The sequence below is a fragment of the Panthera uncia genome (genome assembly GCF_023721935.1).
Source record: "Panthera uncia isolate 11264 chromosome A3 unlocalized genomic scaffold, Puncia_PCG_1.0 HiC_scaffold_11, whole genome shotgun sequence".
Taxonomy (NCBI): Eukaryota; Metazoa; Chordata; class Mammalia; order Carnivora; family Felidae; genus Panthera; species Panthera uncia.
In genome coordinates, this window is record NW_026057578.1 from 87,209,687 (window position 1) to 87,233,109 (window position 23,423).

Sequence of the window (23,423 nt, forward strand, 5' to 3'; positions counted from 1 at the left end):
CAGGCCAGGGGTCGGAAGGGGCAAAGAACCCTCTACAAGGTAAAGCAAATCCTGAGCAAGCTTCTTGGTGGCCTTAACGATGGCTTGGCCTAGTCTGGCTAGCCCGCCGTGGAAAGCAGGTGAATGCCTGGAGGGACCTAGGCCCTGCCTGCATGCAGTAAGCCTTACAGAAGATGTCTAAGCCTGAGAACAAGGTGAAGGGTGGCCAAGTGCAGGGTCTGTATGATGGCCCGAGAGGACCAGGGGTTCAAAAGCAGGTGAGGGGCATGCCTGTTCATCTTGCACACCACCGTGTCAACATCTACCTGGGGGGTTAGCAGGTATCCATTTGCAGATGGGCCTGGGAGGGCATCGGGGCCAGGGAAGTGGAAGCCTGCAATGTGGACAAGGAGAGACAGGGGTCAGGGGTGGAAGGGAGGCAGGCACTCAGCTAGGACTCAGGCAGCAGGCCTGAGGAAGCAACCAGAAAGGATATGCTGCTCTCTGGATCCTGGCAAACTAGGACTATCAGGATTACAAACGGCATTGTGTGCAACCTGTGCAACTGACTAGGGATATATGGGATCTCAAGACAATTTGACAGTGGCTGGACCCGCAGGCTCCTCTTGGATTAAGACAGGAGGAGAATCAGGCTGGAGCCCAAAGAGGGACAGGTCCTAAAGTCTCAGGTGGGCATGACAGATAGGGTCAAACCTGAAAGCAGGGACCCTCCTCCTGAAGGAGCCCCAGAGGTTAAGACCACCCCCAAGGTCATCCAGCAAGATGACTGGCAGAGCAAGGGTGGAACAGGCCCCTGGCAAGGTCCTTGTCTGAAGCTTGGCTCAAGGACAGACTGCATCTCGGCCGAGTCCCAGATCCAGTCCAGTGCAGCTAAGAGCTGCCACCTTCTGAGGCTACACCTGACCCTCCAGCCCAGAATAGCGAGGAACGCAAGATCGGCAGCCTTGTTCACTCAATTAGGCCCCTTAACAAAGTCAGATCTAAAGAGTTATTCCATTAGTGGCCCATGCCAGAAATAGCTGGGAGTTCATTAAAAGTGTGGAGTTGCTAAGCAATTATCTGGGTCAGCTGAGGCTCAGACGGGCAGTTGGTCCTGGGAGTTCATTAGCCTCTGGCCAACGAGGGGGCAGGGGCTGCCAGGTAATGATCTCCCACCTTCTTACGGGGCTCTTTAGGTGCTCCAAAGCACTTTCCTGCGAATGGAATCTGGTCTGTAATCTCGTTTGGCCCTCCCACAGCTCTGGGCTGCAGGAAGGTAGGTATCAGTGCCCCCATTTTACAGATGGGGAAGCTAAACCCTGGAGGTGAATAATGAGATTGGGACCATGAGCCTGGGTCTGACTCGGGATCTTCAGACTGAGCCTTGGCACCTGGGAGGTGACGGGACCTGACACCACTCCTGGGCCGGCCCCTATCTTTGTCCTCTGGCATCAAATGGGGAACTCGGTATCATGGTTCAAGCGTATACTTCTCTTTAGAGGACTAATCACACACTGCTTCGTGCTTCTTTCAGTGTTGTTTCTTTTTAGTTTTTAAAAACATTCTGCTATGGGGCCCTCTCCCCAAACAAAGCATGAGATTCTTAAGAGCCAGGCTGGGCTTGATGAGCTGGCCGGGGGCATCTATTGTGAGCTCAGCGGCTCCAAGACCAGCAAAGACTTAGCTGGAGGCAGCGAAATCCCCTCTACATGCACGCACGCACCATAATTACCTGAATATGAATAATTCGAGTACGTGGGACTCACTGCTGTCGGCGCAGAGCCCGCTTCAGATCCTCTGTCCCCCATCTCTCTCTGTCCCTCCCCTACTCATGCTCTTTCTCTCTCTCTCTCTCAAAAAAGAAATAAACATTAAAAAAAATAAAGGGATTATATTGGAATACATTGCCAAATATTTTTTCAATTGTGATACAATCATAGCTGTGCTTTTTAACTAACGAATTAAAAAACAAGACCTACCAGTGGATTGAATCAATATCATAATTTTGAGTCAGTGTGGCACATGAACGGTATTTTAAAACCTCTGTAACAACTGTAACGGGACGTGAAAGTATCCGTGATTTCTATTGGTGACAAAGTCACAGCTCTTGCTTGTTACTGTGGTTTGCTGCCTACACTCCCAGTGGAAGGAAATGTTAAATTTCAGCTAGAGGCTAGTGTAGGTATTTTCCCCAGCCAAGTTCATAGGATCCCCTGCGTTCTATCTACTGGTCCTGTGGGAGACTGGGGCCCCAGGTTAAGAATCCCTGAGCTAAAAGCAGAATCCTGGTCACAGAGCTTGTCAGCAGCGCCCCTGTCACCCTCACTTCTGTCTACACATGTTTTGCTCTAGTTGCCCTCACCAGGAGACCCCCAAGGTCAGAAGAAGTCTGGAAAGGCATCCAGTTCCCCAAGAACCCTGCAGCCCCACACACCCAGGTGTGACACACACACGCCTGCACACACCCCTGCACACCTCTGCATGGTTCAAGTCTTACCTACAGCGGGGAATGGCACAAATCTCTGGACAAGAAGACGGGTGGCTGGGGTGAACTTGTTGGCTTTCTGAACCAGGACATTAAGGCCCACCTTAGAAAGAGAAAACAGAAAGTTCATGATGCTGCAGTGGCCTGGCCAACTAGGGCAGGGGGTGCAGGCTGGGGCAGGAGCAGAGAGTGAACGGCACTGTCTTCCCCTGAAGTTGTGCCCCAGACCCCAAATCCTCAATGTCATCTGGGGCTGCCGGGCTCCAGGGTCACTAGTCAAAGCATCACTGCCCAGTCATTCCAGTTAACCAGCCCACGAAGAAGAGGGCGAGGGGAAAGTCTCAGCTACACACACACACACACACGCGTGCACACATGCATGTACCACACACACACACACACACACACACACACAACCTCTTTTAGGAGGGAAAAAGGAAAGATTGCTGTTAGAAGAACACATAATCCGCAAGTAAATGAAGTGTGGGAACCCTCATTCCCACCTCAGCCTCTAGGAACCCCTTTTCTGAGGCCCTGCTATGGGCTCAGGCACAAGCCTAACCTCGAGAGCTCAGGAGAAGGAGATCCACACACCTGCCCACAGGTGACTGTGGAACTAAGTAGAGCAGCCGAGAGCAGGATGGGGGTGCAGGGGGTGACACCCTGGGCTCACTGCCCTCTTCACGTAGATCCCAGCCCCCTCACCCAGCCTGGGACACTGGGCCCCCACCTCGCCTTCCCCTTGGGCACTCCCCATTCTATTCCATCCCCCATGCTATCCTCTGTTCTTCTAGAACACGTGGTCCCACCATGTCTACCATAACCAGCTCCTCCCATGACCTGTGTGAAAAGGTGCCATTTCCTTCACGCAGCTTCCCCACTCCCTCAACACCCCACATTCCCCTTCCGGGAATCCAGTTTACTGCTCCCCAGATGCTATGGGAGCTTTCTGGTCTTGGGGCCTTTGCCCATGCTGGTCCCTGAGACCCGAATGCCTTCCTTCTCTACTCAGTCCACACCTGCTCTTTAAGGCCCGCCTCTGAGCTCCGCCTCCAATGACTCACTAACAGTGGGAATCACTGAACCTTTTTCTGCCTCGGTTTCCTTGTCTGTAAAAAGGGACCGTAGTATCTACAACATCCCAGGGCTGTTACAAGAATTTATGTAGAACCTCCTGGGTGGCTCAGGGGGTTGAGCATCCGACTCTTGATTTCAGCTCAGGTCATGATCTCACGGTTGTGGGATCAAGCCCTGTGTCATCAGGCTCTGTGATGACCATGGAGCCTATTTGGGATTCTCTCTCTCCTCTCTCTGCCCCCTCCTCCACACGTGTATACACGCATGCGCACTGTCTCTCTCTCTCTCAAAATAAATAAATAAACTTAAAAAAAAAGAATGTATGCAAAGTGTTTCGCATGAGCTTAGAGCATAAAGGGATCTAAACAAATGAAGCTATGTAAAAATGTAAGCTATGTAGGAACGTTGCCTCTCCCAGGCAGGAAGGTGCTCCCTCACATGTCTCCGATCCCTCCTTCCTGCCACTCCGTTCACGGCTCATGGATGTGATGTCCCAGCTGGACAGGGGGAGGTGGACCATGCCTTTTTCATGTTTGTGTACCCAGCATTCAGGACAGCGGACGGCATGTAGCTCTTGCTCAATCAACTGGTGACTGAGGAATAAATGCATGAACCAACAAATGAATGGATGGAGATCAGCAAAGGCTGGAAGGGGGGTTTCTTGGAGGGAGGAAAGGTGGGTTAGGCAGGGCAGAGGAAAGAGAATTTTGGTGGGGAAAACAGCACAAGCACAGGCGTGGAGACAGAAAAGGCTAGACGCATGTGGCCAGACCAGAAGCAGATGTATAGAGGCTGCTGCTGCCCCAAACTGAGGCCAGAACCAGACTCTGCCCTGGAGGTCTTTCCTGGGAGGAGGGGCAGCGGCGGCTGCCGCAGGACACCTGGCCAAAGGGGGCCTGGGGAGCCTGCGCTCAGCTCTGGCACACCTGGTCACTAGCAGGCCACCCTGCCCCCACAGCCCGGGCTCTGGCCTCAGCCTTCTGAGTTGTTGGAGAAGGTGCAGAGCCTTGGGAAGGCCTCCAGGGCTGCAGGGTGACTGCAGCAGTCAAAGCAAGAATGGCACGGTGACCTGGGAAGACAGGAAGTGCCAACCTGTCAGCCCCTGGGTAGCCCAGGACCTCACGGAGCCAGGATGCTCCTGGGCAAACCCAGCTTGGGCTCTTGGGCATCTGGTCTGTATTTGAAGCCTCAAGCTGATCTTCAGAGTCTCATCCTTGTCCTTTCCCTGTCACTTGCTCAAGGGGAGGCTGGGAGGCAGGGAGATGGGCGGCAGCTTGGACACACTTCACTGGTACAGCAGGGCAGGCCAGGGAGCTGCTAGCCTACAGTGGGCCCTGCTCCCCTGCTTCCAGGCTGCCCTGCCACGCAGATGGAACTCACCAAGTCCAGGTCTCCCCAGCTCTCAGCAGTGAGTGACTGTCTATTTCTGTGCCCCCCCCCCCAAATGCCAGGGAACACGTTCCTACAGAGTGCAGAGTGGGAAAGTCTGGAGGGAGACAGGATGACACAGGTGTTGGTGAAGGAGAAGAGGAGGAAAGGGGCACGGGGAAGTGCCAGGCCGTGTGCTGAGCACATCACATGAAATACCTAAATTAAATAGGTATGGGGCACCTGGGTGGCTCAGTCAGTTCAGCTCAGCTCAGGTCATGATCTTGTGCTTCGTGAGTTCGAGCCCTGCATCAGGCTCTCTGCTGTCTGCACAGAGTCTGCTTCAGATGTTCTGTCCCCCTCTCTCTCTGCCCCTCCCCCCTCAAAAATAAATAAACATTAAAAAAATAAATTACATAGGTATGTTGCTCCTTTCTATAGATTCAAAAAAGTTCAGACAAGTTCCGAGTAGTTAAGTAACTTTACCCAGGGACACACAGCTATTACGGGGCAGGTAAAGCTAGGATTTGAACCCAGGGGTCTGCTAATTCCAAAGCTTTGTTCTTAACTATGCTATTTACTTTCTCTATAGCTTCCATCTCAATGAGGCATGCTTTAATGTCTAATGTGCCATTTAAAACTTGCTGTTTGCATAGCAAAAGCTGTCCTGAAAAGACCACGGTTGGGGCCGGGGCCCAGATGAATGGAAGGCAGCTCCCGTCAGCAAAGATAGGGCCCTTGATCCAGCCCTGCCTGCGCCCCCATCCCAGCTATCAAACAGAAGGTCTAGGTTCAAACTCCAGCTCCACCCCCGACATCCTTTTGGAAAGATGTGGGACGTGTTGGAGGAGTCTTCCAGGAGGCCAGCAGGCAGCTGGGACATTCTCCTGGCAGCCTCTTGGGGGCAGGCAGGGCTGGAGTGTAGTGGGAGGACAAGGAATAGTGGTCACTGGTTGTAACAAACACTCAGACTTGCCCTCAAGCCTCCCTGGCTGGCCGTTTTTCCCTCTGGCTAGGACTGGCACAGTCCAGAGTGTTTCAGCCTGTCCCCCCAACTCTGGGTGGGAGTCCGGGGTGGGAGGAGGAAAGAAGAGAAACAACAATGCCTGGGTTCCAGATCTCTTCTGGCCTGCCCTTTCCCTGAAGCCCACTGGAGTCTTCCCGACATGCTCATTCCTGAGCATGGCCAGCATGCCTGAGCCAAGGAAGGGGCCGGGGACCAGCAAAGTGGGGAGACGAGGAGCTGGTGAGGTCACCCTGCACACCCACTGATGATGAGCTCGAAAGCAGGAAGGTACAAATAAAGGAGAGTCAAGCAGCCACTTATTCCCGCTCCTGCCACAGCCCCCAACTCAGGCCTTACCGTCCCAGCAGCTAGGATGGCCACAGCCTGGGAAGGAACCAGGGTGGGTTGCAGACCAGGGTTGCGAGCCCGTCTGTTCTGATTCCTCAGGGGCCCTTTGGCCTGAAACATTTGGTGGAGCCCATTAAAATTAAAAAGCCAAGTGGCTGGTGGCTCTGAATGCCAGCTCATTTTCCCTGGCATGGTGGGTCCTGTTTAAGGGAACCAGCTGGCATTAATGGCACACAACTCATCACGAACAGCAGCTAGCGATCAGAAAAATCTGAGCTAATAATCGGGTTTGGGAAAGATAATGAGATATGGAACAATCACTGCTGAGGGTCCCCCAGGGTCTGTTTTAACAGCCTCAAAATAAGCCACAAAATAGAAATTAACCAAACAGGGGCTCCATTTTGGCAGAGAGGAAAACAAACAGGGTGTGGATTTTGCACACGAATTCCCCTTGTGGTCAGCAGACAGGGGTCCTGGGAGGAGCAAGAGCCCAGGAGACCCCGTGGGACATCAGCAATGACCTAAGGAAGCAGCGGACCGTCTCTGGCCACTTCTCTCCAAGCTCTGGCTCCCAGGCCAGTGGATTTGCCACGGGCAGCTGACAGGAACAGAAGAGAGAAGACTGGCTTCCTGACAATCTCCCAAGGTGGGATAAGGGGCTCTGTGACACAAGATCTCCCACGTCATGAGCTGTACGGCTGATAGCTGTCTCCCTAAGCACCAAGGTCCTCCCCAGGCCACCAGCAGCTTCCTTTCTGTGAGGCCAGCGAGGAGACGCTGGATGGGGCTTGAGCAGTGCAAGCAGGCTGTGTCCTCCACAAACCTACAACCCCTTGCAGGATGCCTTTATCTGGAGGGGCTTCAGGTGCTCCCCTTTCACACTCCCAGGATGAAGGTTCCCTTGCTCCTCCTCACCTACACCCTGTCCTGTCCCACTGTTAGCAGCTCCTCCTGCCCCAAACCCAGAAGTCTTCCTGGATAGGAGCCTCTCCCTTCCCAGATGCAACTCGGCATTCAGGGCTACCTGTCCTGTCTCCCGGGTACCCTGAATGCAACCACTTCTCTCTGTTCCTGTCGCTTACCTTAAGCACCCATCTCTTCTCCTTGGACAACTGCCCACCTCCTAACTCGGCTCCCTGCTTCTGCTCTTGCTCCCTCCCATCAGCTCCCTACACAGCAGCCAGAACGATCTTCTAAAAATGGGTATCAATTCGCTTTAGCCTTTCAGTGGCTTCTCACTGCAGATAGAGACCCACAGGGCCCCCCCAACCCTCACTTGCAAGGCTCCAGCCACCTGCCTTTGCCCTGCTCCTCCCCTGAGCCAACTCTCTCTCTCCTCTCCCTCCCTCACTCCCCCCACCACCTCTCTCCTCGGGGCCTTCAAGCACGGCCCTCCCTTGGCCTCCTCCCTTTTCAGCTTAAATGTCAGACAGCCCTCCTCTTCACTCAGGGCTCCCCTTTTACAGTTTCTCACAGAACCCGGACCTCTTCCTTCCCTGCACCTATCACAGTCTCAAAGTGTATATTGATTTTCTTCCTTAAAAGGTTGGGAATCAAGGTGATACGTGTATATTATTTAAAACTGAATAGCACAGAAATATTTTTACCTGTGGCCTCTTTACTAAATATCCATCTCTCCCAGTAGGCCCTAAGTACTGGGTACAGGGCCTGTGTCTCCCTTACTCCTCACTGAATTCCTGCTGCCTGGGGAAATGAGTAGGTGCTTAATAAATATTCTAGAATGAATCATGTGAGTGATTTCTGAGGCAGGAAAAAAAGAGCCGCAAGGGAGATCTGCCTTGTGCAGTCACTGCTAGCAAACAACTGCAGTGCTAAACGTTGCACACACAGGACCGAGTTCACCTGAGCAGACGGCTCGTCACTCTGCCAGGAGGAGGGGCCTGGAAGGGGTGGCCCCAAGGCCGTGAAGGTTTCTGGGAAAGGGGATGCCTGACTGAGACCTGAAGGGTAAGTAGGAAGCAACCAGGTAAGGAACGAGGAGGCTCAGTAGAGCGTCAGGGGCATGAAATACCGGGTTGTCTGTAGCCAGCTGTGGACTCTAATAGCGCCTGTAAGGGGATCCAAGGGGCCCTGGAGAACAATGGAGAAGAGGGCATGCCTGAAAGGAGAGATGGCACGAGATTCCGAAATCAGATCTACTCTTGGGTGGTGGGTGATAATGTAACGAGATGGTTAGGAGGTGGTGGAGCAAGGACCGGGGCAGATCGAAGAATCTTTGAGGTGCCAAAATGCCCAGCAGAGGGCGCTCGTTGTAGAATAAACTCTTGGCAACCAAGCGGACCCCATGACCCTCTGTGGAGGTCAACTGTCCTGCAACCCCAGACAGCCTCTTGCTTGGTCACAGGCTCAGGAGCAAAGGGCCAAGGTGACTGAGACAGAGTCATACACAGGCTGAAAGACCAATCAGCTTCACCTGCTTCTGAGAGGGTTGTTTGCCAGCAACAGAGACCAATCCTGATCCCTGAACCGTGTCCTGTAGGGACCTGTTGGCCACCTGCTAGAAAACCAGTTACATCAGACCCCTTACACGTAGGAAGGGACACAACTTGTCCTCCCCAGAATAGAATAGATGCAGAACCCATATTCACATTGGACTCACCACTGCCAATATCACCATCTGCAGGCTTCTGGAAAACTTCAGATTCTGCTACAGGGTCCATGTAATGGGCCCTCCAACCCGAAAGCCAATCACAGGAAAGCAGTGAGTTAACATTCTGGTCTTGGATTCTCAGGCTAATGGTTCCTACCTCCATTAGGCCCAGAGAAAGACAGAAAAGCTATAAGTACACCCTGGATCACAGAGAACACCCTGAGGTACACCCTGGATCACAGAGAACATCCTTAAGTATACCCTCAACTACAGAGAGCACTCTAAGGTACACCCTGGATCATAGGGAACATTCAAGGTGCATTCTTGACCACAGAGAACACTCTGAGGTATAGGTTGAATCACAGGGAACACTCTGAGGTACACCTTGGACCAAGAGAACACCCTGAGGTACACCCTGGACCACAGGGAACACCCTGAGGTACACCCTGGACCAAGAGAACACCCTGAGGTACACCCTGGATCACAGAGAACACTCTGAGGTACACCCTGGACCACAGAGAACACTCTGAGGTACACCCTGGACCACAGGGAACACCCTGAGGTACACCCTCGACCACAAAGAACACTCTGAAGTATGCCTTCCACCACAGAACCAGCCAGACTTGGTTCTTGCAGGAGGCGGAACAAGGAGCCTCTGGACCAGGGACAAATATACGCCACTGGCTCGACTTTGGCCAGAAAACACAGGTTCAGGAACCAAGTATGAAGTTGGATAGTGGGTTTAACCCCATTACACCTAAGGAGCCTTTCAAAAATTTTCTTCCAGTCCCCACTGTTCTCAGGGTACATGGGGGCAGACTTATCTGCCAGGAGGCATGGCTACAGTTCCTTTAAACTGGAAGCCAAGAACATTGTTTGGCTCTTTCCTCCACCTTAGGCCACAACTGGGAACAGGAAGAAAATGGTGTCTTTGTATTAGCAGAATAGTGTACGATTAAGCCTGTGTTTTAATCCTGGTTCTGTCACTGGTTTCACCTCTGTGCTTCAGTGTCCTCATCAATACAACTGAGAAGGGCACCTAAGCAGTACCTGGCACACTGAAGGCATTCCAGAAGTGTTAGGCATTACGACCATTGTGATTATTTGCCACTCTGATACCGGGACATGGAGCTCCCAGTAGGCAATGGGAACTGGGAGGGGGAGGGGTTCAGCCCAGGAACCTCCTGGGACACCACCTTGCACTCCAATATCTAGTAAAGGTAAACAGACAACCACTGTATCCTGTTCAGAAAGAACCCCTCAGGGCCCAGACCCTTTGGGAATGGAGAACAGCAATTCCCCAAGAGGGAAAGAGCTCAGCCACCTAAGACGTGGCTGAAGGTGAGGGGTTTGAGAGCCAGGCGTGAAGTGTCTCTCATGTACCAAACAGCTCCTGACCAGCATGGAGGACTTCAGCCCTGAGCCTTCCTCTCCAACCACAGGTCCATTCTCACCAGGGCCTGATGTCCATGATGGGGGTCATCTGCTGGGCCTACCGCCCCGCCATGACTTCTCTTCCAGCCCACTCTGCCCACCCTCCCCACAACGCCCCAGGTCCCTGAGTCCAGCCAGCGCTGCCAGCGTGGCCCCCTAACTCCTGAGTAGGCGCTCCCAGTGTTTCACAAGCGGCTCTGCTACTCCTCAGTTCATTGCCACCTCATCCCCATCACTTCCGGAGTCCATCACAGTCTCCTTTTCCTGAATGCCTCTCCACATGCTGTGCCCTCTACCGGGAACCCTCAACCTTGCCTTCGGCTCTCTCCGGTCTGTCCTGAAGAGTCGGCCTTGTGTGACTTGGGGGGCCTCTTCCCTACTTACCACCACACCCAAGGGTCACCTTCATCAGAATTCTGGTTCTACCACAGAATATCCTCAGCTTTCCCTCTCCTCCTCTTGAAGGACAACATACCAATCGGAGTGACCCCCTCGCACCTACCAACTTCCTGCCATATACACTCCCCTGAAGGGAGTGAGTAGGTCTCACTCTTGTGTAGCCAGGGCCCGAGGGGGGCTGACCACAGAAATACTCAACATGAACCCCCAAATTCAAATACAGTGAGGACTGACAGAGGCTTCCTTTGTTAAAAGACAGCAAACTGTTAGATTTCAAAAATAACTTAAGACAAAATTTCTTTTTTATTCTCGAGCAAGAAGCCAGACATTGCCAAATCTATTTAGAGAGTTCACCAAAAGGCTGCTACCCCTGCACTGGTGGTCCTGTAACCAGCATGAGACTTCATTCGGGGGGCCATGCAAACTGGGGGCCCTTGATTCAGGGGGGTGCTGGCCAAGGTCAGGGCTCTGGCTCTTCTGAGGGAGAGGAAAGGTCCAGGGAGGAGACTGGACTCTCAGGGCCTAGCCTCCACTCCACCTTGTCCTTAGTCCCTGGGATTTGCCCTCAGCCTGTCAGCACCCCCATCCACGCCGCCTGCTTGTAGGGACTCGTTTTAATTAATGCCAGAGCTGGGCCAACCACTGGGGCCGTGACACTTGTTTGCAGGTCTTCTCCTCCTAACAGGTTCTCCCTGGGAGGGGATTTGTCACTAATTGAAGCAGAGATCAGTTAATGAGGCCGCAGGCCCAGGGTTCCAGAGAACAAGGGAAAGGAAAATAAAATAAAGCCTCTTTCTTTGGAGGTTTTGTGATTTACACACACAAAAGAAAAGCAAGCAAGCTGCAGATTTTCCAAGTCAGAAACTCCGCTCCATCTGCCGGAGTTAGACCCTCACTGTGTGAAGACGTCAGGCAGAGGGACGCTGCCACGGCTAAGACTCGTGGATCTAGGCGGAGAGGGGCCTCCTGAGGCCGGCAATCAATCAGCAACCTAATTAACAATTATTTATGGAGCAGTGCTCACTCCCCCTCCATGGGGGAGAAGACACAGGGCCTATCCCTGGTTAACTTGTAAGCCAGTAGAACAATGACAGGACAGGACACGGGGTGTACTGAGTGAGTGTGTGGGAAGGCCAGAAGTTTCTAGGCCTTGGGGCTGTGGGAAGAGTTTGGGTTGGCATGGTCAGGAAAAGCCTCTTTGAGGGCTCTGGAAGGGAGCTGGGATGTCCCAAACACAGGCGCAACCCCTGGGGGCTGTGACAGCCCAGTGTGAGGCCTCCGGTCCCTGAGGGTAAGATCCTGGCTCTGAGAGCCTAGAGGGCCCCCAGTCCCCAGGAACAGCAGCTTAGGCGTCAGAGGCCCGACCCCACAATCTGGGCTAGCTCAGATCCTAGGAAATGGGAGGGATGGAATGCCCAAAGGGCCCTTGGGTGGGACAGTGAGGCCTGGGGACGCTGAGAGCCTGGAGCCCCAAGCCTATAGGAGGAGGACATCCCACCAGGATAGGGCTCAAGCCCTTCCCAGTCAGGGCTGCTCAGTGGTTTCCTCCCCTCAGCTCCACCCCACTCCACCCTTAAATCTCAAGGAAGGAAGATGGGATTTTCTAGCGGCTAAACTGGGCAGAGCCATCAGCTCCTCTTGTCATGAAGAGCAAGGAGGAGGTGACAGAGTCCCTTTCCTTCTCTCACAAGAGCCATCACCTTTGCCAGGAGCCCCCCAGAATCAGAGCCTGCCAGTTTGTATGGCCCCACATGAAGTCTCTGCTGGGTTGGGGACCCCACCAGGGTGGGGTTTGCAGTCTCTCGGCGAGCCATCTGAATAGATTAGGCAATGTCTGGCTCCTGGCTTGGGGTAAGGCAACGAGTCGGGGAGGGAGCTCCATCTTGGTATGAAGTGGGGATCACTCCCCAACAGGTCATTTGGAGAGGACGTGGTCCACACGGGAGCAGAGTAAAAGAAGCCATCTCAGAACAATCCCAAATCCCTACTTTCCCAGAGCAGTGGAATGAATGATGGTGTAGGGTACAGTGGGTTAGTACATAGTTGTGAACAATTATTACACTTAACGACATGGGAAAGATAAGGAAAGTGGGTTTTGCAAAGAGATTATTATATGTGAATTCTTTCATTATACGTGAATTTTCGAATTTGCATTTTGTAAGTTTTTTCTCACCAATTGCATGTATTTATTGTGTGATGAATAAAATAACAAAAGTTGTGAAGTGACTTTCCCCCTCTGGAGTCAGCTATAGGAGACCACCCAGCCAGGATCTAGAGAGTAAGATGGGGGCACAAGGGTGGGCTCAAGGGTGGGACCAGTGTAGCCAAGGTCCTGGGAACTTGAGCTTCCACTGTGGCTCTGGCCCAGGCCCCTGCTGTGTCACCTGCCTTCAGCCCTCATCTGGGATCCAGCCTTACACTCACACAGCCAGTTTACAAACCTCCCCTACTTAATAGCTGCTCTATTCTCAAAGTCCTGAGGAATTCAAATGAAACTATTCCTGTCTTGTGGAGGGCCTCCAGGATGCACTGGACATGTAACCACATGACCAAGGCCACAGAGAAGGACAATAGTGCCCTGGGAGCTCGGGCAGAGAGCAAAGGGGAGCCAGCCTTTGGGCCAGCCTTACAGCTGTTCCTGAGCCCCTTGCTTCCTGCATCAGCCACATTACTGAGAGTGAGCTCCTCTGACGAGGGTCCTGGGGCAAGGGGCCCTACTAGGGACAGACGTCCTGTCCTCAGCTGGAATGTACAGCCCTTTGCATCACTCATGGGCACCGCCTCACCTCCCCGCCGGCTTTCCAAAATCTCGAGCACTCTGTGTTAAAGTTTGTGTCTCTCTAGTAAAGTGTCACCAGAATCTACTTTCTTGTCTGCCGAGGAAGCCTGCCCTGGTGGCCCACCCACACAAACCTCTGTCTCCCACATCCTTGCCTGGGCCTGACCTCAGACAGGTCTGGCCAGAGCTGCAGGGGAGAGGGGCAGCTGCAGAGCAGTGGGACAGAGAAGTGGGGAGAGAGTTACTCACAGCAATGGAGACGGCGCTGATGACAGCTCCCAGGTAGCCCTGGATGAACTTGGACGCAGGAGAAGGCTGGAAGGCAGAGACAGATTTCTAGGCCCACTGGGTGCCCAAAGCTGCCATACTCCACCCTTGCAAACAGCCCCAGCCAGCAAGAGACAGTCCTGCCCGCCAACAGGTGAGAAGGAAAAGATCCCTCTGGAAGCCAAAGGGAGCCAGGCTTCCCTCAGCACAGCTCCATACAGGAAATACAGGGCAGGAACGTCCAGGGAGATGCCAAAGGGGCCCACTGCACTTTTGCCCTGTTCTAGAGAGCTCAGGGGCAGACACTGCTGGCTGGAGGTAGACAACAGCAAGGGCCAACGTGGGTCATGTACGTCTGGGGCAAGCATATCCAGTGGAGGGAGGATGCATCTGGAAGTGGGCTGAGGGCAGCTGGAGGGCTGTCTAGGTGAAAATGGCAGCGGCCCGGCTGGCTGTGCCTGGCTGGCTCTCCCGGCCTTAACCCATGAGGCCACCGGGCTTCCATGCCAATAGGCGAGGGGTGCTCAATGTTTCTAAGGAAAAATGTAACCCAAGTTGCAACATATAAAATTAAGAAAGAGCTGAGGAACTTGCCTTTAACTATGCTCTGTTATTTTGGAGATGTTTGGTTCAAGGCACGTGAGAGCCATCCAAGCAGGGATGTACACGTGTGGATCACACACGTGAGATGTGGACTGAAGGTTTGGACGGGGGAGGGGAGCATCCTCAGAGTTTCAGGCCCCAAAGTTCCTACCACCAAGGCCCAGCCACTAACCCTACCCCATCACCCCCCTAGGTTAGAGGACGCCCTCAGCCTCTCCTCCCCAAACTGACAGGCCCTCCAAGGGGACCTAGACTCCTCCTCCCCTCTTACTGCCTTTGGACAGAAGTGCAGGAAATACAGTGTTACCAGTGAAGCTGGGGCCCAGCCCCTTCCTGGACAAGAGAAGGGTGACAGGCCTCCACCCTGAGCTTGTCCCAGGAGCTCAGGGGACTTTGGGGAGGAGGTGACAGGCCCCTCAGACCCCTCACCCCTCAGGAGCAGCCCTTCAGCTTTACAGCCCACAGTCTGGGGGCACCAAGGCAGCTTCCAGGCAAGCTTGGAGGAAGCTTTAGGGGAATTCAGTCCCCATGTGGCTGTTGCCATCCTAATCCAAGATCTGGGGATAAGAGTTGCCCAAGGAGGATTCCGCCAACGGAGCTCATCTCTCTCACTGCTTCAGGCACATTCCCATTTCATGGGCCTTCTTCACTTCATGTTGAACAGCCCCTCCCCAGTGGGGCCCTTCCCGAAGGGCTGGCCATTTCAATAAGGTGCTTGAAGAAGCACAATGCTCAACTCAGAGGAAGCAGCCCCCGATGGTGGCACACCACCCTGGAGGGAGGTTGAGGGTCACCCGAGCCTGTTCTGAGCGGCTCACCTTGGTAGCGTTCCGGTTTGCATAGTTGACACAAGCGTTATGGCTCTGGTTCAGCCACTGGAAGGCAAGGGGGGAGAGGAGAAGTCAGGGGAGGCGTGGAAGCCAGGCCTGGACCCCGGCGGGGCCACAGCCTCCAAAAAGACAATGGGATGCTGTGTCCAGCTCACGGGTGGTTCTGTCCATCCCACAAGTTAGCATGACTGACTGTTCCAGTTTGCTTGGGATGGCACCAGCATCAGCGCTGAACACCTGGGACACCCCTCAGTTGCTGCCAAACCAGGACACCGGTCCTGCCCATGCCGGCAGTTCATCCCCATCCAGAGACTGTCACCTCTCCCGGAACCGTGGCATTCACTGCCCCAAACGGGCTCACTGCCTCTGACACATTAATCCTTATTATATTCCTTACTGAGCCGAAAGCAGACATGTAACCCCTGGAATTACTGACAGCCGTGAACCTCTTTCAAAAGTATCCCAGCCCGGTGTCTTGCGCCACCTGCCGTGCCCTGATGCGGGCACCGTTAGGAGTTTTATTCAGGGAAGACTCTGACATTTTTTCCTGAAGACAGACAGGTTTTCTTCCTGCCCAGCTCTCTGTGCATAGACACACACACACAGAGCTTCAGCTGTTTTAAGGGAGCCATAGCCCAGGCTCTAAGAGTGGACACCAGGGTCTATGATATTCCCCTACCCACCTTGCTACCTTGGGGTTGGCGGTGGGTTCACCTTCCCCACAGATCTCAGTGAGGCTTATACCAAAATGCTGCTGAGGGCCTCGAGGTCACAGGCCTCTGGACAAGCAGCCAAGGAGCAGCGGGCGGCCACAAATAAGCCATCCTCCCCTCGTGCAAAAATTAGTCACATAAAATGGCCTAGGCATGGGCCACTGGGACATGCTCAGCAGCATCTGAAGTCCCGGGGTTCTCCCAGTGGCTTCTGGGTCAGGGCGGGGGAAATGGGGTGGCTTTTCCCCAGGGGTCTGGATGGGAGACACTGGGGTGGGGAATCATAACCAGCATTTATGGGGCCCCCTTTCATAGGCCCTCTGTTGCCAAGGACTGTTACCTGCCAGAAGACAGTGGATGCCAGTGTCTGGTTGGGCAAGAGAAGACCAACTACCTATGAGAGAAAAAGAGAGGAAAGACTGAATAAAGCAAAAGGACCATCCTACACTTTTGCAAGGAAAAATGACACAGGCATGGGCAAAAGTCAAGCTGGATCTGTACAAACTAAGGTGGCTGATGTGTGCATACAAACTGCTGCCTATGTGAGATGGCACACGAAGGAAGTGGACCAGGTTGCAGAATTATATTACAGCACAATCCCACTCTTGTTAAAGAAAAGACATCACATCGCACATAGAACCATATACACAAACATACGCATATATGTATCTTCATGAACAAATCTATAGCCCCACAAGTAGATGTCTCTGGAGGTCACGTTATACAGTACTTTCTCGCATTCTTCTTGAATATTCCTATATTCTTTTAAGCATTGGGCATGTATTATTTCCATAACTGACGGCAGGGGGACAATAAAAACAAGCAAACAGAAGGAACATCTTTCCTTCCACTCAGCTAACCCAGCTCTCTTTCACACCCTCATCATCCAATAGGATTTTTGTGCAGATTAAAATATGATGAGAAAAATCGTTTCAAAGGCCTTAAGCACTTTATAAATACAAACGGGGGGGAATTTAGATCTTTTATCTCTGAGCCTCCATGAAGAAAATCTACACCATGTTTAAGCTACTGAAGGAAACATAGATGTCTAATAAATACTTGTCAAATGAGTGAATGAATCAATGAATGAACAAATACACACATATGGCTGAGTACCGCTACATGGGTCTGGATTCATTATTCCCAAAGCCCAAATGTCACCTAAGAGCTAGGCTTGCTGACTTTGTTTTTTTGGTTTAAGTCAACATTAATGGTCTCATCTTGACAAGTGGCCAAACTTTGGACTTCAGGGATCCATGTGTCTCTTTCAAGTTTACCTTTTGAGAGCCTGTGAGCAAAATAACATCTACCAAGTACCAATGCATATGGGAAAAATGTGCACAACCATCCACATATTGACTTATTTATTATTCCTGTAGATAAAATGGCTCTTTGGCAAGAATTTCTGTAAGGAGCAAGTATAAACATCCAATACTATGCAGTAAATCAAATTCTAGACATCCTCAGCAGCATTTGTAAATCATGTTTTAAACATTAAAATGTTTTAAGACAGCAAACACACACACACATTTATATTTATTGGCCCATATCAGTTTGAATAAAATTATATAATGTAAAGCCATTCCATAGCTCCAATGAGGAATTATGAGATTTTTCTCCCCAGAATGAGATCCCAGTTTGATTTTTCTCTGCAGCAACAGCTTAGGGCACTGGAGTGAGAATCAGGAGAGCTTGGAGCTCAACCTCAGCCCCGTGCCTCTGTGATCTCCAGCCGACAGTGTCTCCAGCAGAGGACAGGCTCCTTTGGGGCTCTGGCTTTCTTACCTATAGAGTGAAGGGGTTGAGCCTGGAGGTCCTACCTTGGTTTAAAGTTCTACTCTTGAGTTCCAAGTAGTAGGTATGAAGTCAAGTGAGATAGTCCCATTGCCTGTAAAGGGAATCACCCCTCCCCAGCCTGGCTGAGAAAAATCCCTGGGGACCCTAGTCAGCCTCTAGCCAGGAGCCAGAGAGCTTCCACAGAGAGGAAGCTGAGCCTAGAGAGGCCTGAAATTGGGAACAAACAATGTGATCCAGTGAGTGTGTGTGTGTGTGTGTGTGTGTGTGTGTACACACGTGCATGCCTGACTGCCTCCCAAAGCCAGAAGAAGAAGTAAAAGCTGTTATTCACTGTTGAGAACTCAGCATACCATCCCCCCTAATCTGTTGGTTTACATAACAAGTGTGTGTTATGGGCCACGTTGCCTTCCCCTCCTCAGTCTCCCTTACACTCCCTGAACTGAGCTTGGGCCATCAGGAGCATCATAAGGTACAGCACCTTGGGACTCATTGTATTTACCAGACACCTATTGTCCAGGACACTCACTGCTCATTACATCACAGAATCTCCTTTATGAATCCTCCTGGGGGAAATTTTTCTGGCCTTGAGGTCAGAAATGTATACTTCTGAGCATCTGGTCTGCATCTGTCTTGTAGACGTTGAGCATTTAACTGTGTCTCTCTCTGCAATGACTGTCAAGAACCTCAGGCCAGATCTCCACGGCTCATATTTGTCAAGTGTACAAACCATCACTGCATGTATTTTGTGCCCAAACTTCACTCCTGGCTTCTTCCCATTCCTAAACTTTTGTCTCACTTTCACCTTCACTTGTCTTTTCTGGTGGCAGGCATTGTCTTTGTGTGACATCAAGTCTTTTCCAGAACAAACTACAGCCCTAAACGAAACTGAAATAGTACCCAGGCCTATGTAACACACACACACACACACACTCACACACACACACACACACACACACACACACAGAGCTTGTAACCTGTGAGCTTGTAACCTTATTAGCCAAACCCGACCAGCCTCCTGTCCCAACCTCCTGCTGTAACATGGGCCTGATATTCATGCTGGGCACCTCTGACCCCTCATGCTTTCTTAAAGAAATTGAATGATTGATCGATTTTGCTAGGAATTTCCCCTATGTCACTTACCATGATTCTTATTAGTACGCTGGGGCGCAGACAAAATAGAGATTGCTTTCTATATTTTGCAAATGGGGAAACTGAGGCTTAGAGAAATTCAGTGATTTGCCCAAGGCTTCACAGCAAACTAGAGAGAACGTCAGAAAGGTCTCCTCACTCTTGGCTTGAGGGCTCCAACTCTCTGATTTTAGGGGTTCCTTTTCCAGCTCATTCGCCTGAGCACAAAGGAAGAGTCACACTCCATGCCCATTTTCAAATACCTTCTATGCACCATGTTCCGTGGTGCTCCCAATGGAGCAAACAGGAAGAGAGGAATATATGGCACCTAACCACAGTAAGCACAAAGACCAAACAGGAAAATGTATGAGAATATCCTTTATAACATCTGGACATGAAAATGACCAGATGGTTTAATCAGGTACTTGGTCATGTCAAGCCGGTAACTTCTAACATCCGAACAGGACCTAAAGAAGGGAGAGGTCAGCATGCTGTGGCTATCTGCCGAAGTAGGTGGTAGGATGGAGCTGAGCCATGCGTGCGTGTGCGTGCGTGGGGCAGGGGACACGTGTGCACACTCACAGGAGCAGAACAGCCAAGAGACTGGTCTCATTAGAAGAGGCAGAAAAATCAGCAGACCTGGGGAGGGTGAGGTTAGAAGGCAGTGGAAACCCATGCTGTATTGGCCAAACGGACCCACGGGAACCATCTGAGGCTGAGGCAAGGGGAATAGCGATCCCACTTCCCAGGTCCTACAGTCAGGCTGGTGGGGCCGGGAGCACATGGGTGCCAGCCCCATTCCCTATTAGGCAACACGCAGCACCATCTGCACAGTCCCAGGAGCAAGAGCAGATATTTTATAACTTCCTTTTTTCTTTTTAAGTCTAAATTAAAAATAAATGTTCCTTCAGTTCTCAGATGTATATCTCTGGTGCAACCTGCCCACATTCCCCCACGCTGCCCTTTCCAGAACATGGCAGGAGAAAGGAGGAAAGAGATGGATAGAGAGAGGGAGCCAGTCCACCCGGCTTCAATGCCAGTGGATTGCACCTCTTCCAAGAGGGAAGCGCTTCAGGCGTGGCCGCGCAGACGGGTGGAGAGAGCCCAGAAAGCGGCTGGTACCAGGGAAAGTGGAAGGAGAGCCAGCAGCCAGAATTTCCAGCCCAGCCTCCACCCTATCTTGCTGCAGGACCTTGGCCAAATCGCACATCCAGTCTTTGCTCCCATTTATAGTTCATAACACGGCTGGGGTCCCCTCCACAGCTCCCGCCCCCTGGCAGCTGTCTTCTTCTCACATCTGTCTACTTTCGCTGCTCCCCTTCGCCTCAAGTGGCCGGCCATAGGCCCCGGTGATTAACATGCAGGCTCTGGTCATACGAAGAGCTGGACTCACATCCTGGCTCTGGTATTTACCAACTGTGTGACCACACACAAGTTACTTGAGCCCTTGTGCCTCCATTTTTTTTTTTTTTTTTTTCTGTTAAATGAGGACCATCCTGGCACCTCTCTGGATGGCCATGAGAAGGAGCAAGGCATGGAAAGAATTCGGCCCAGGGTTTGGTGGGCAGCAAGTGCTCACTAGGTATAAGGTGTCCGTATCATTCCTCTCCTCCTGTCTCATCCTTTTCTAGTTTTTGCCGGTCTCTCCTTTCTCTGAACTCCACAGGCTGCATGACGCAATCGAGCTTCATCTTGCCCCCATCTTGTCCTTGAACACAAGCCTCATCCCTCAATAGTGAGCTCCTGAAGGTAGAATCAGGGTTTTTCTCTCTGATGTCCCCCAAAGCGCTCAGCACAAAGCTGGGTCCACACTACACACTGGAAGAACATTACTAATTCATTATTAAGAACATGAATTCTTGGCCAGGCAAAAGATCTATGATGGACTGTGACCATGACCACCATCACCCATTTCCTCCTTACTCCTTGTATTAAAACCCTGCATTGCATGAGGGCACGCTCTTGGAGAGAGGGGCAGATTAGTTTTAGGTCCCGATTCTTCACTCCTCCCTGCATCCATGCCCTTGACACGGGAAGAATATATTTCCATGCTCTTGGCGTGGCTTGGCTTGGACATATATGTCTTGCTGTGGCCAAAAGCATGTGGGAGGAAGTGGCAGTGTGCCAGTTCGGAGCCCAGGCCTCAGAGGCCTCATCAAAGGAGGAGGAGAGACGTTTGAAGCAAAGTACAGTCTGCGTTGGCTGACTCCCGGTTGACCCCAGACCTGCAATGGCACGTAGTACCGCCTCAGTCAAGCACAGTCGAACGCAGCTAGACCCCAGGTAACCACGGACCTCTAAGAACAAATTCTTATGGTCGCCACAGAAATTCTGCGGATGTTTGCCACACAGCATGGAGGTAGCAATAGCTGTTTAAATACAGGGATTGCCACATAGGAAGGCTGCAGATGATGTCCTTTCTGATTCAGAATTCCATACCATTATTAATGCCCTTGAATTATGCCTTCACTAGTGAGATTGGTTCCTGAGCAGCCCAGCTTATCACTCCACCTGGTGACCAATAGCTCAACTCTGGGGCTGCCTGGCCAGCCAGGAAGATGGGGGGTTTGTGCCTGAGGCTCATCTCAGGACAGAATCCGGAATGGGGCCAATGGCACCCAGATGGCAACTGGCTCACACCTTTACTCCAGGCTTCCTCCTTCAGAGTATTCTAACCTCTGCAGAGAGATAAGGTCTCAATGTGGGAGAGGGGCACCCCCAAATATCCTGATCTGCTTGGCCAGAGGTGGGACGCGAATGGCTGAAGATGAAGACAGGAGAGCAAGGCCGCTGGTCACAATGTCCTACGATGCTCAGAAAGAGAGAACTGAGCAGCCCTCACTCCTTCAGGCTGCTGCCATGCAAAACAGAGTCAAGCAGTAGGAGAAAGATGTTTTATAAGTACAGAAAATCCAGGGGCACCCGGGTGGCTCAGGAAGTTAAGCATCCGACTCTTGGTTTCAGCTCAGGTCATGATCTCATGAGTTCAAGCCCTCTATCAGGCTCTGCGCTGACAGTGCAGAACCTGCTTGGGATTCTCTCTCTCTCCCTCTCTCTCTGTCCCTCCTCGCCTTCCTCTCTCTCTCTCTCTCCCTCTCTCTCTCTCTCTCTCTCCCTCTCAAAATAAATAAATAAACTTAAAAGAAAAAAGCACAGAAAATCCAGAGAGGAAGCACAGTGTGTGTCAAAACAATGAGGTGGTGAAACTCAAGTCAGGGGATAAGTACAGGGTACAGCACTGTCCCTGTCATCTCCACCCCTTCTCTACTCGGCTAATCCCTCCTCACCCTCCAGGTTTCAGCCTAGTTGTCACTTCCTTCAGGAAGTTTTCCCTGACCCTCAAGAGGAGTTAGGTCCCCTGTCATTCGCTCCCTCAGCACCCTGCCTGCCTTCTTGGCAGTATTGGTTCTCCGTGGTAAGAATCTGTCTACTTAAAGTCTGTCTTCCTCAAGAACTTCCAGAGGCTTCCGACGGGTGAAACCATCGACATTCACTGCTCACATACCTGGGAGTCCTCACTGGCAAAGCGACAGTCCTCTGGCATCGTACCTGTGTCCTCCATACTGACTCACTCAATTCCAAAATGTCCCTTTTCATTTTTGAAAGACCTACCACAGGCCCCAGTACTCAACAATTTGCCTGTTTTTTCCTTCTACTTTGTCTCCATCTTCTGATTTATGCGGCTAACGATCTGAAAAGTAACACTTCAGTGCATGAGGGGTGCTATTTAAAGGATCCCAACCAGTTAAAGAGAATATCGTGTATCCAATGAATGTTTGTCCCTGACTGGTCAATTCCAGCTTAACTGAGTAACACCTCTGGTGCGAACCAGGCCAAACTGACTGCTGTCGGGTTACAACGGAGGTAGGCCAGGGAGAAATTGTGATTGGCATTTAAATGTGTGAAAAAGCAGAGTCTGGGATGAGGAGGGTTGGGAGACACCGCAAAGGCTCTGGGACACAGCCAAATCCTCACGTGAAATGAACCCTCTGTGGTCTACCCCTCCTCCCCCTGGAGGTGAAGTGACCCACACCTGCACCCTCTGAGGCTTTTAAGTCCGTGTACGCACATGCAGTGCAGGGTTCAGAGCATAGAATCCAAGCTCTGAATGTCCCAAGACAGAGATCTGGTTTGGATGTAACCCAAGGCCACTGGACTCACTGACCGGATGCTCCCGGTCTGGCCCCCTCAGTCTCCCACCTGGATACGGGAGATTGGAGCCTTGAGTTTTGAGGGTTTGAGAACGACAGGGGGAGGGGAGAGGAGGACAGCAGCATCACGGGGAGTGCAGAGGTGAGGAGGGAGACACAAATGGCCCCTGAGAGAAGCTCGGGCCCGCAAGAGAAAGCTGGCATCTGCGACATTATGGTAGCCAAGGGTGCAGGGTGCAGGCTGGCAGGTGGGAAAATGCAGAGAGAATAGGACAGGGTTCGGAACACTGGCCCTGCCTCTCCCCAGCCGCACGTGCATGGAAAGGACAGTGCTGCACACCTCTTAGTGGAAACCTGGGAACAGAACTGCCACTTCTAAGCAACCACGGTTGGCGGGGTTCTTCTGGGAAGGTACCCAAGGAAGAGGTAGCATGAACTGCACTAGCCT

General features: G+C 51.9%; 1 protein-coding gene across 4 annotated transcripts in view; it reads right to left on the minus strand.

Annotated features, from left to right (window-relative positions):
- The window catches only part of SFXN5 (sideroflexin 5), a 117,174-nt gene that overhangs the window by 39,029 nt on the left and 54,722 nt on the right, over positions 1-23,423 (minus strand). For all 4 annotated transcript variants that reach the window (XM_049651687.1, XM_049651688.1, XM_049651689.1 and 1 more), the window contains 4 exons: positions 16,240-16,293; positions 15,175-15,231; positions 13,736-13,801; positions 2,477-2,567 (listed from right to left, as the gene is read on the minus strand). In XM_049651687.1, coding sequence (XP_049507644.1) covers positions 2,477-2,567; positions 13,736-13,801; positions 15,175-15,231; positions 16,240-16,293 — 268 coding nt within the window. The remainder of the gene's footprint in view (positions 1-2,476; positions 2,568-13,735; positions 13,802-15,174; positions 15,232-16,239; positions 16,294-23,423) is intronic.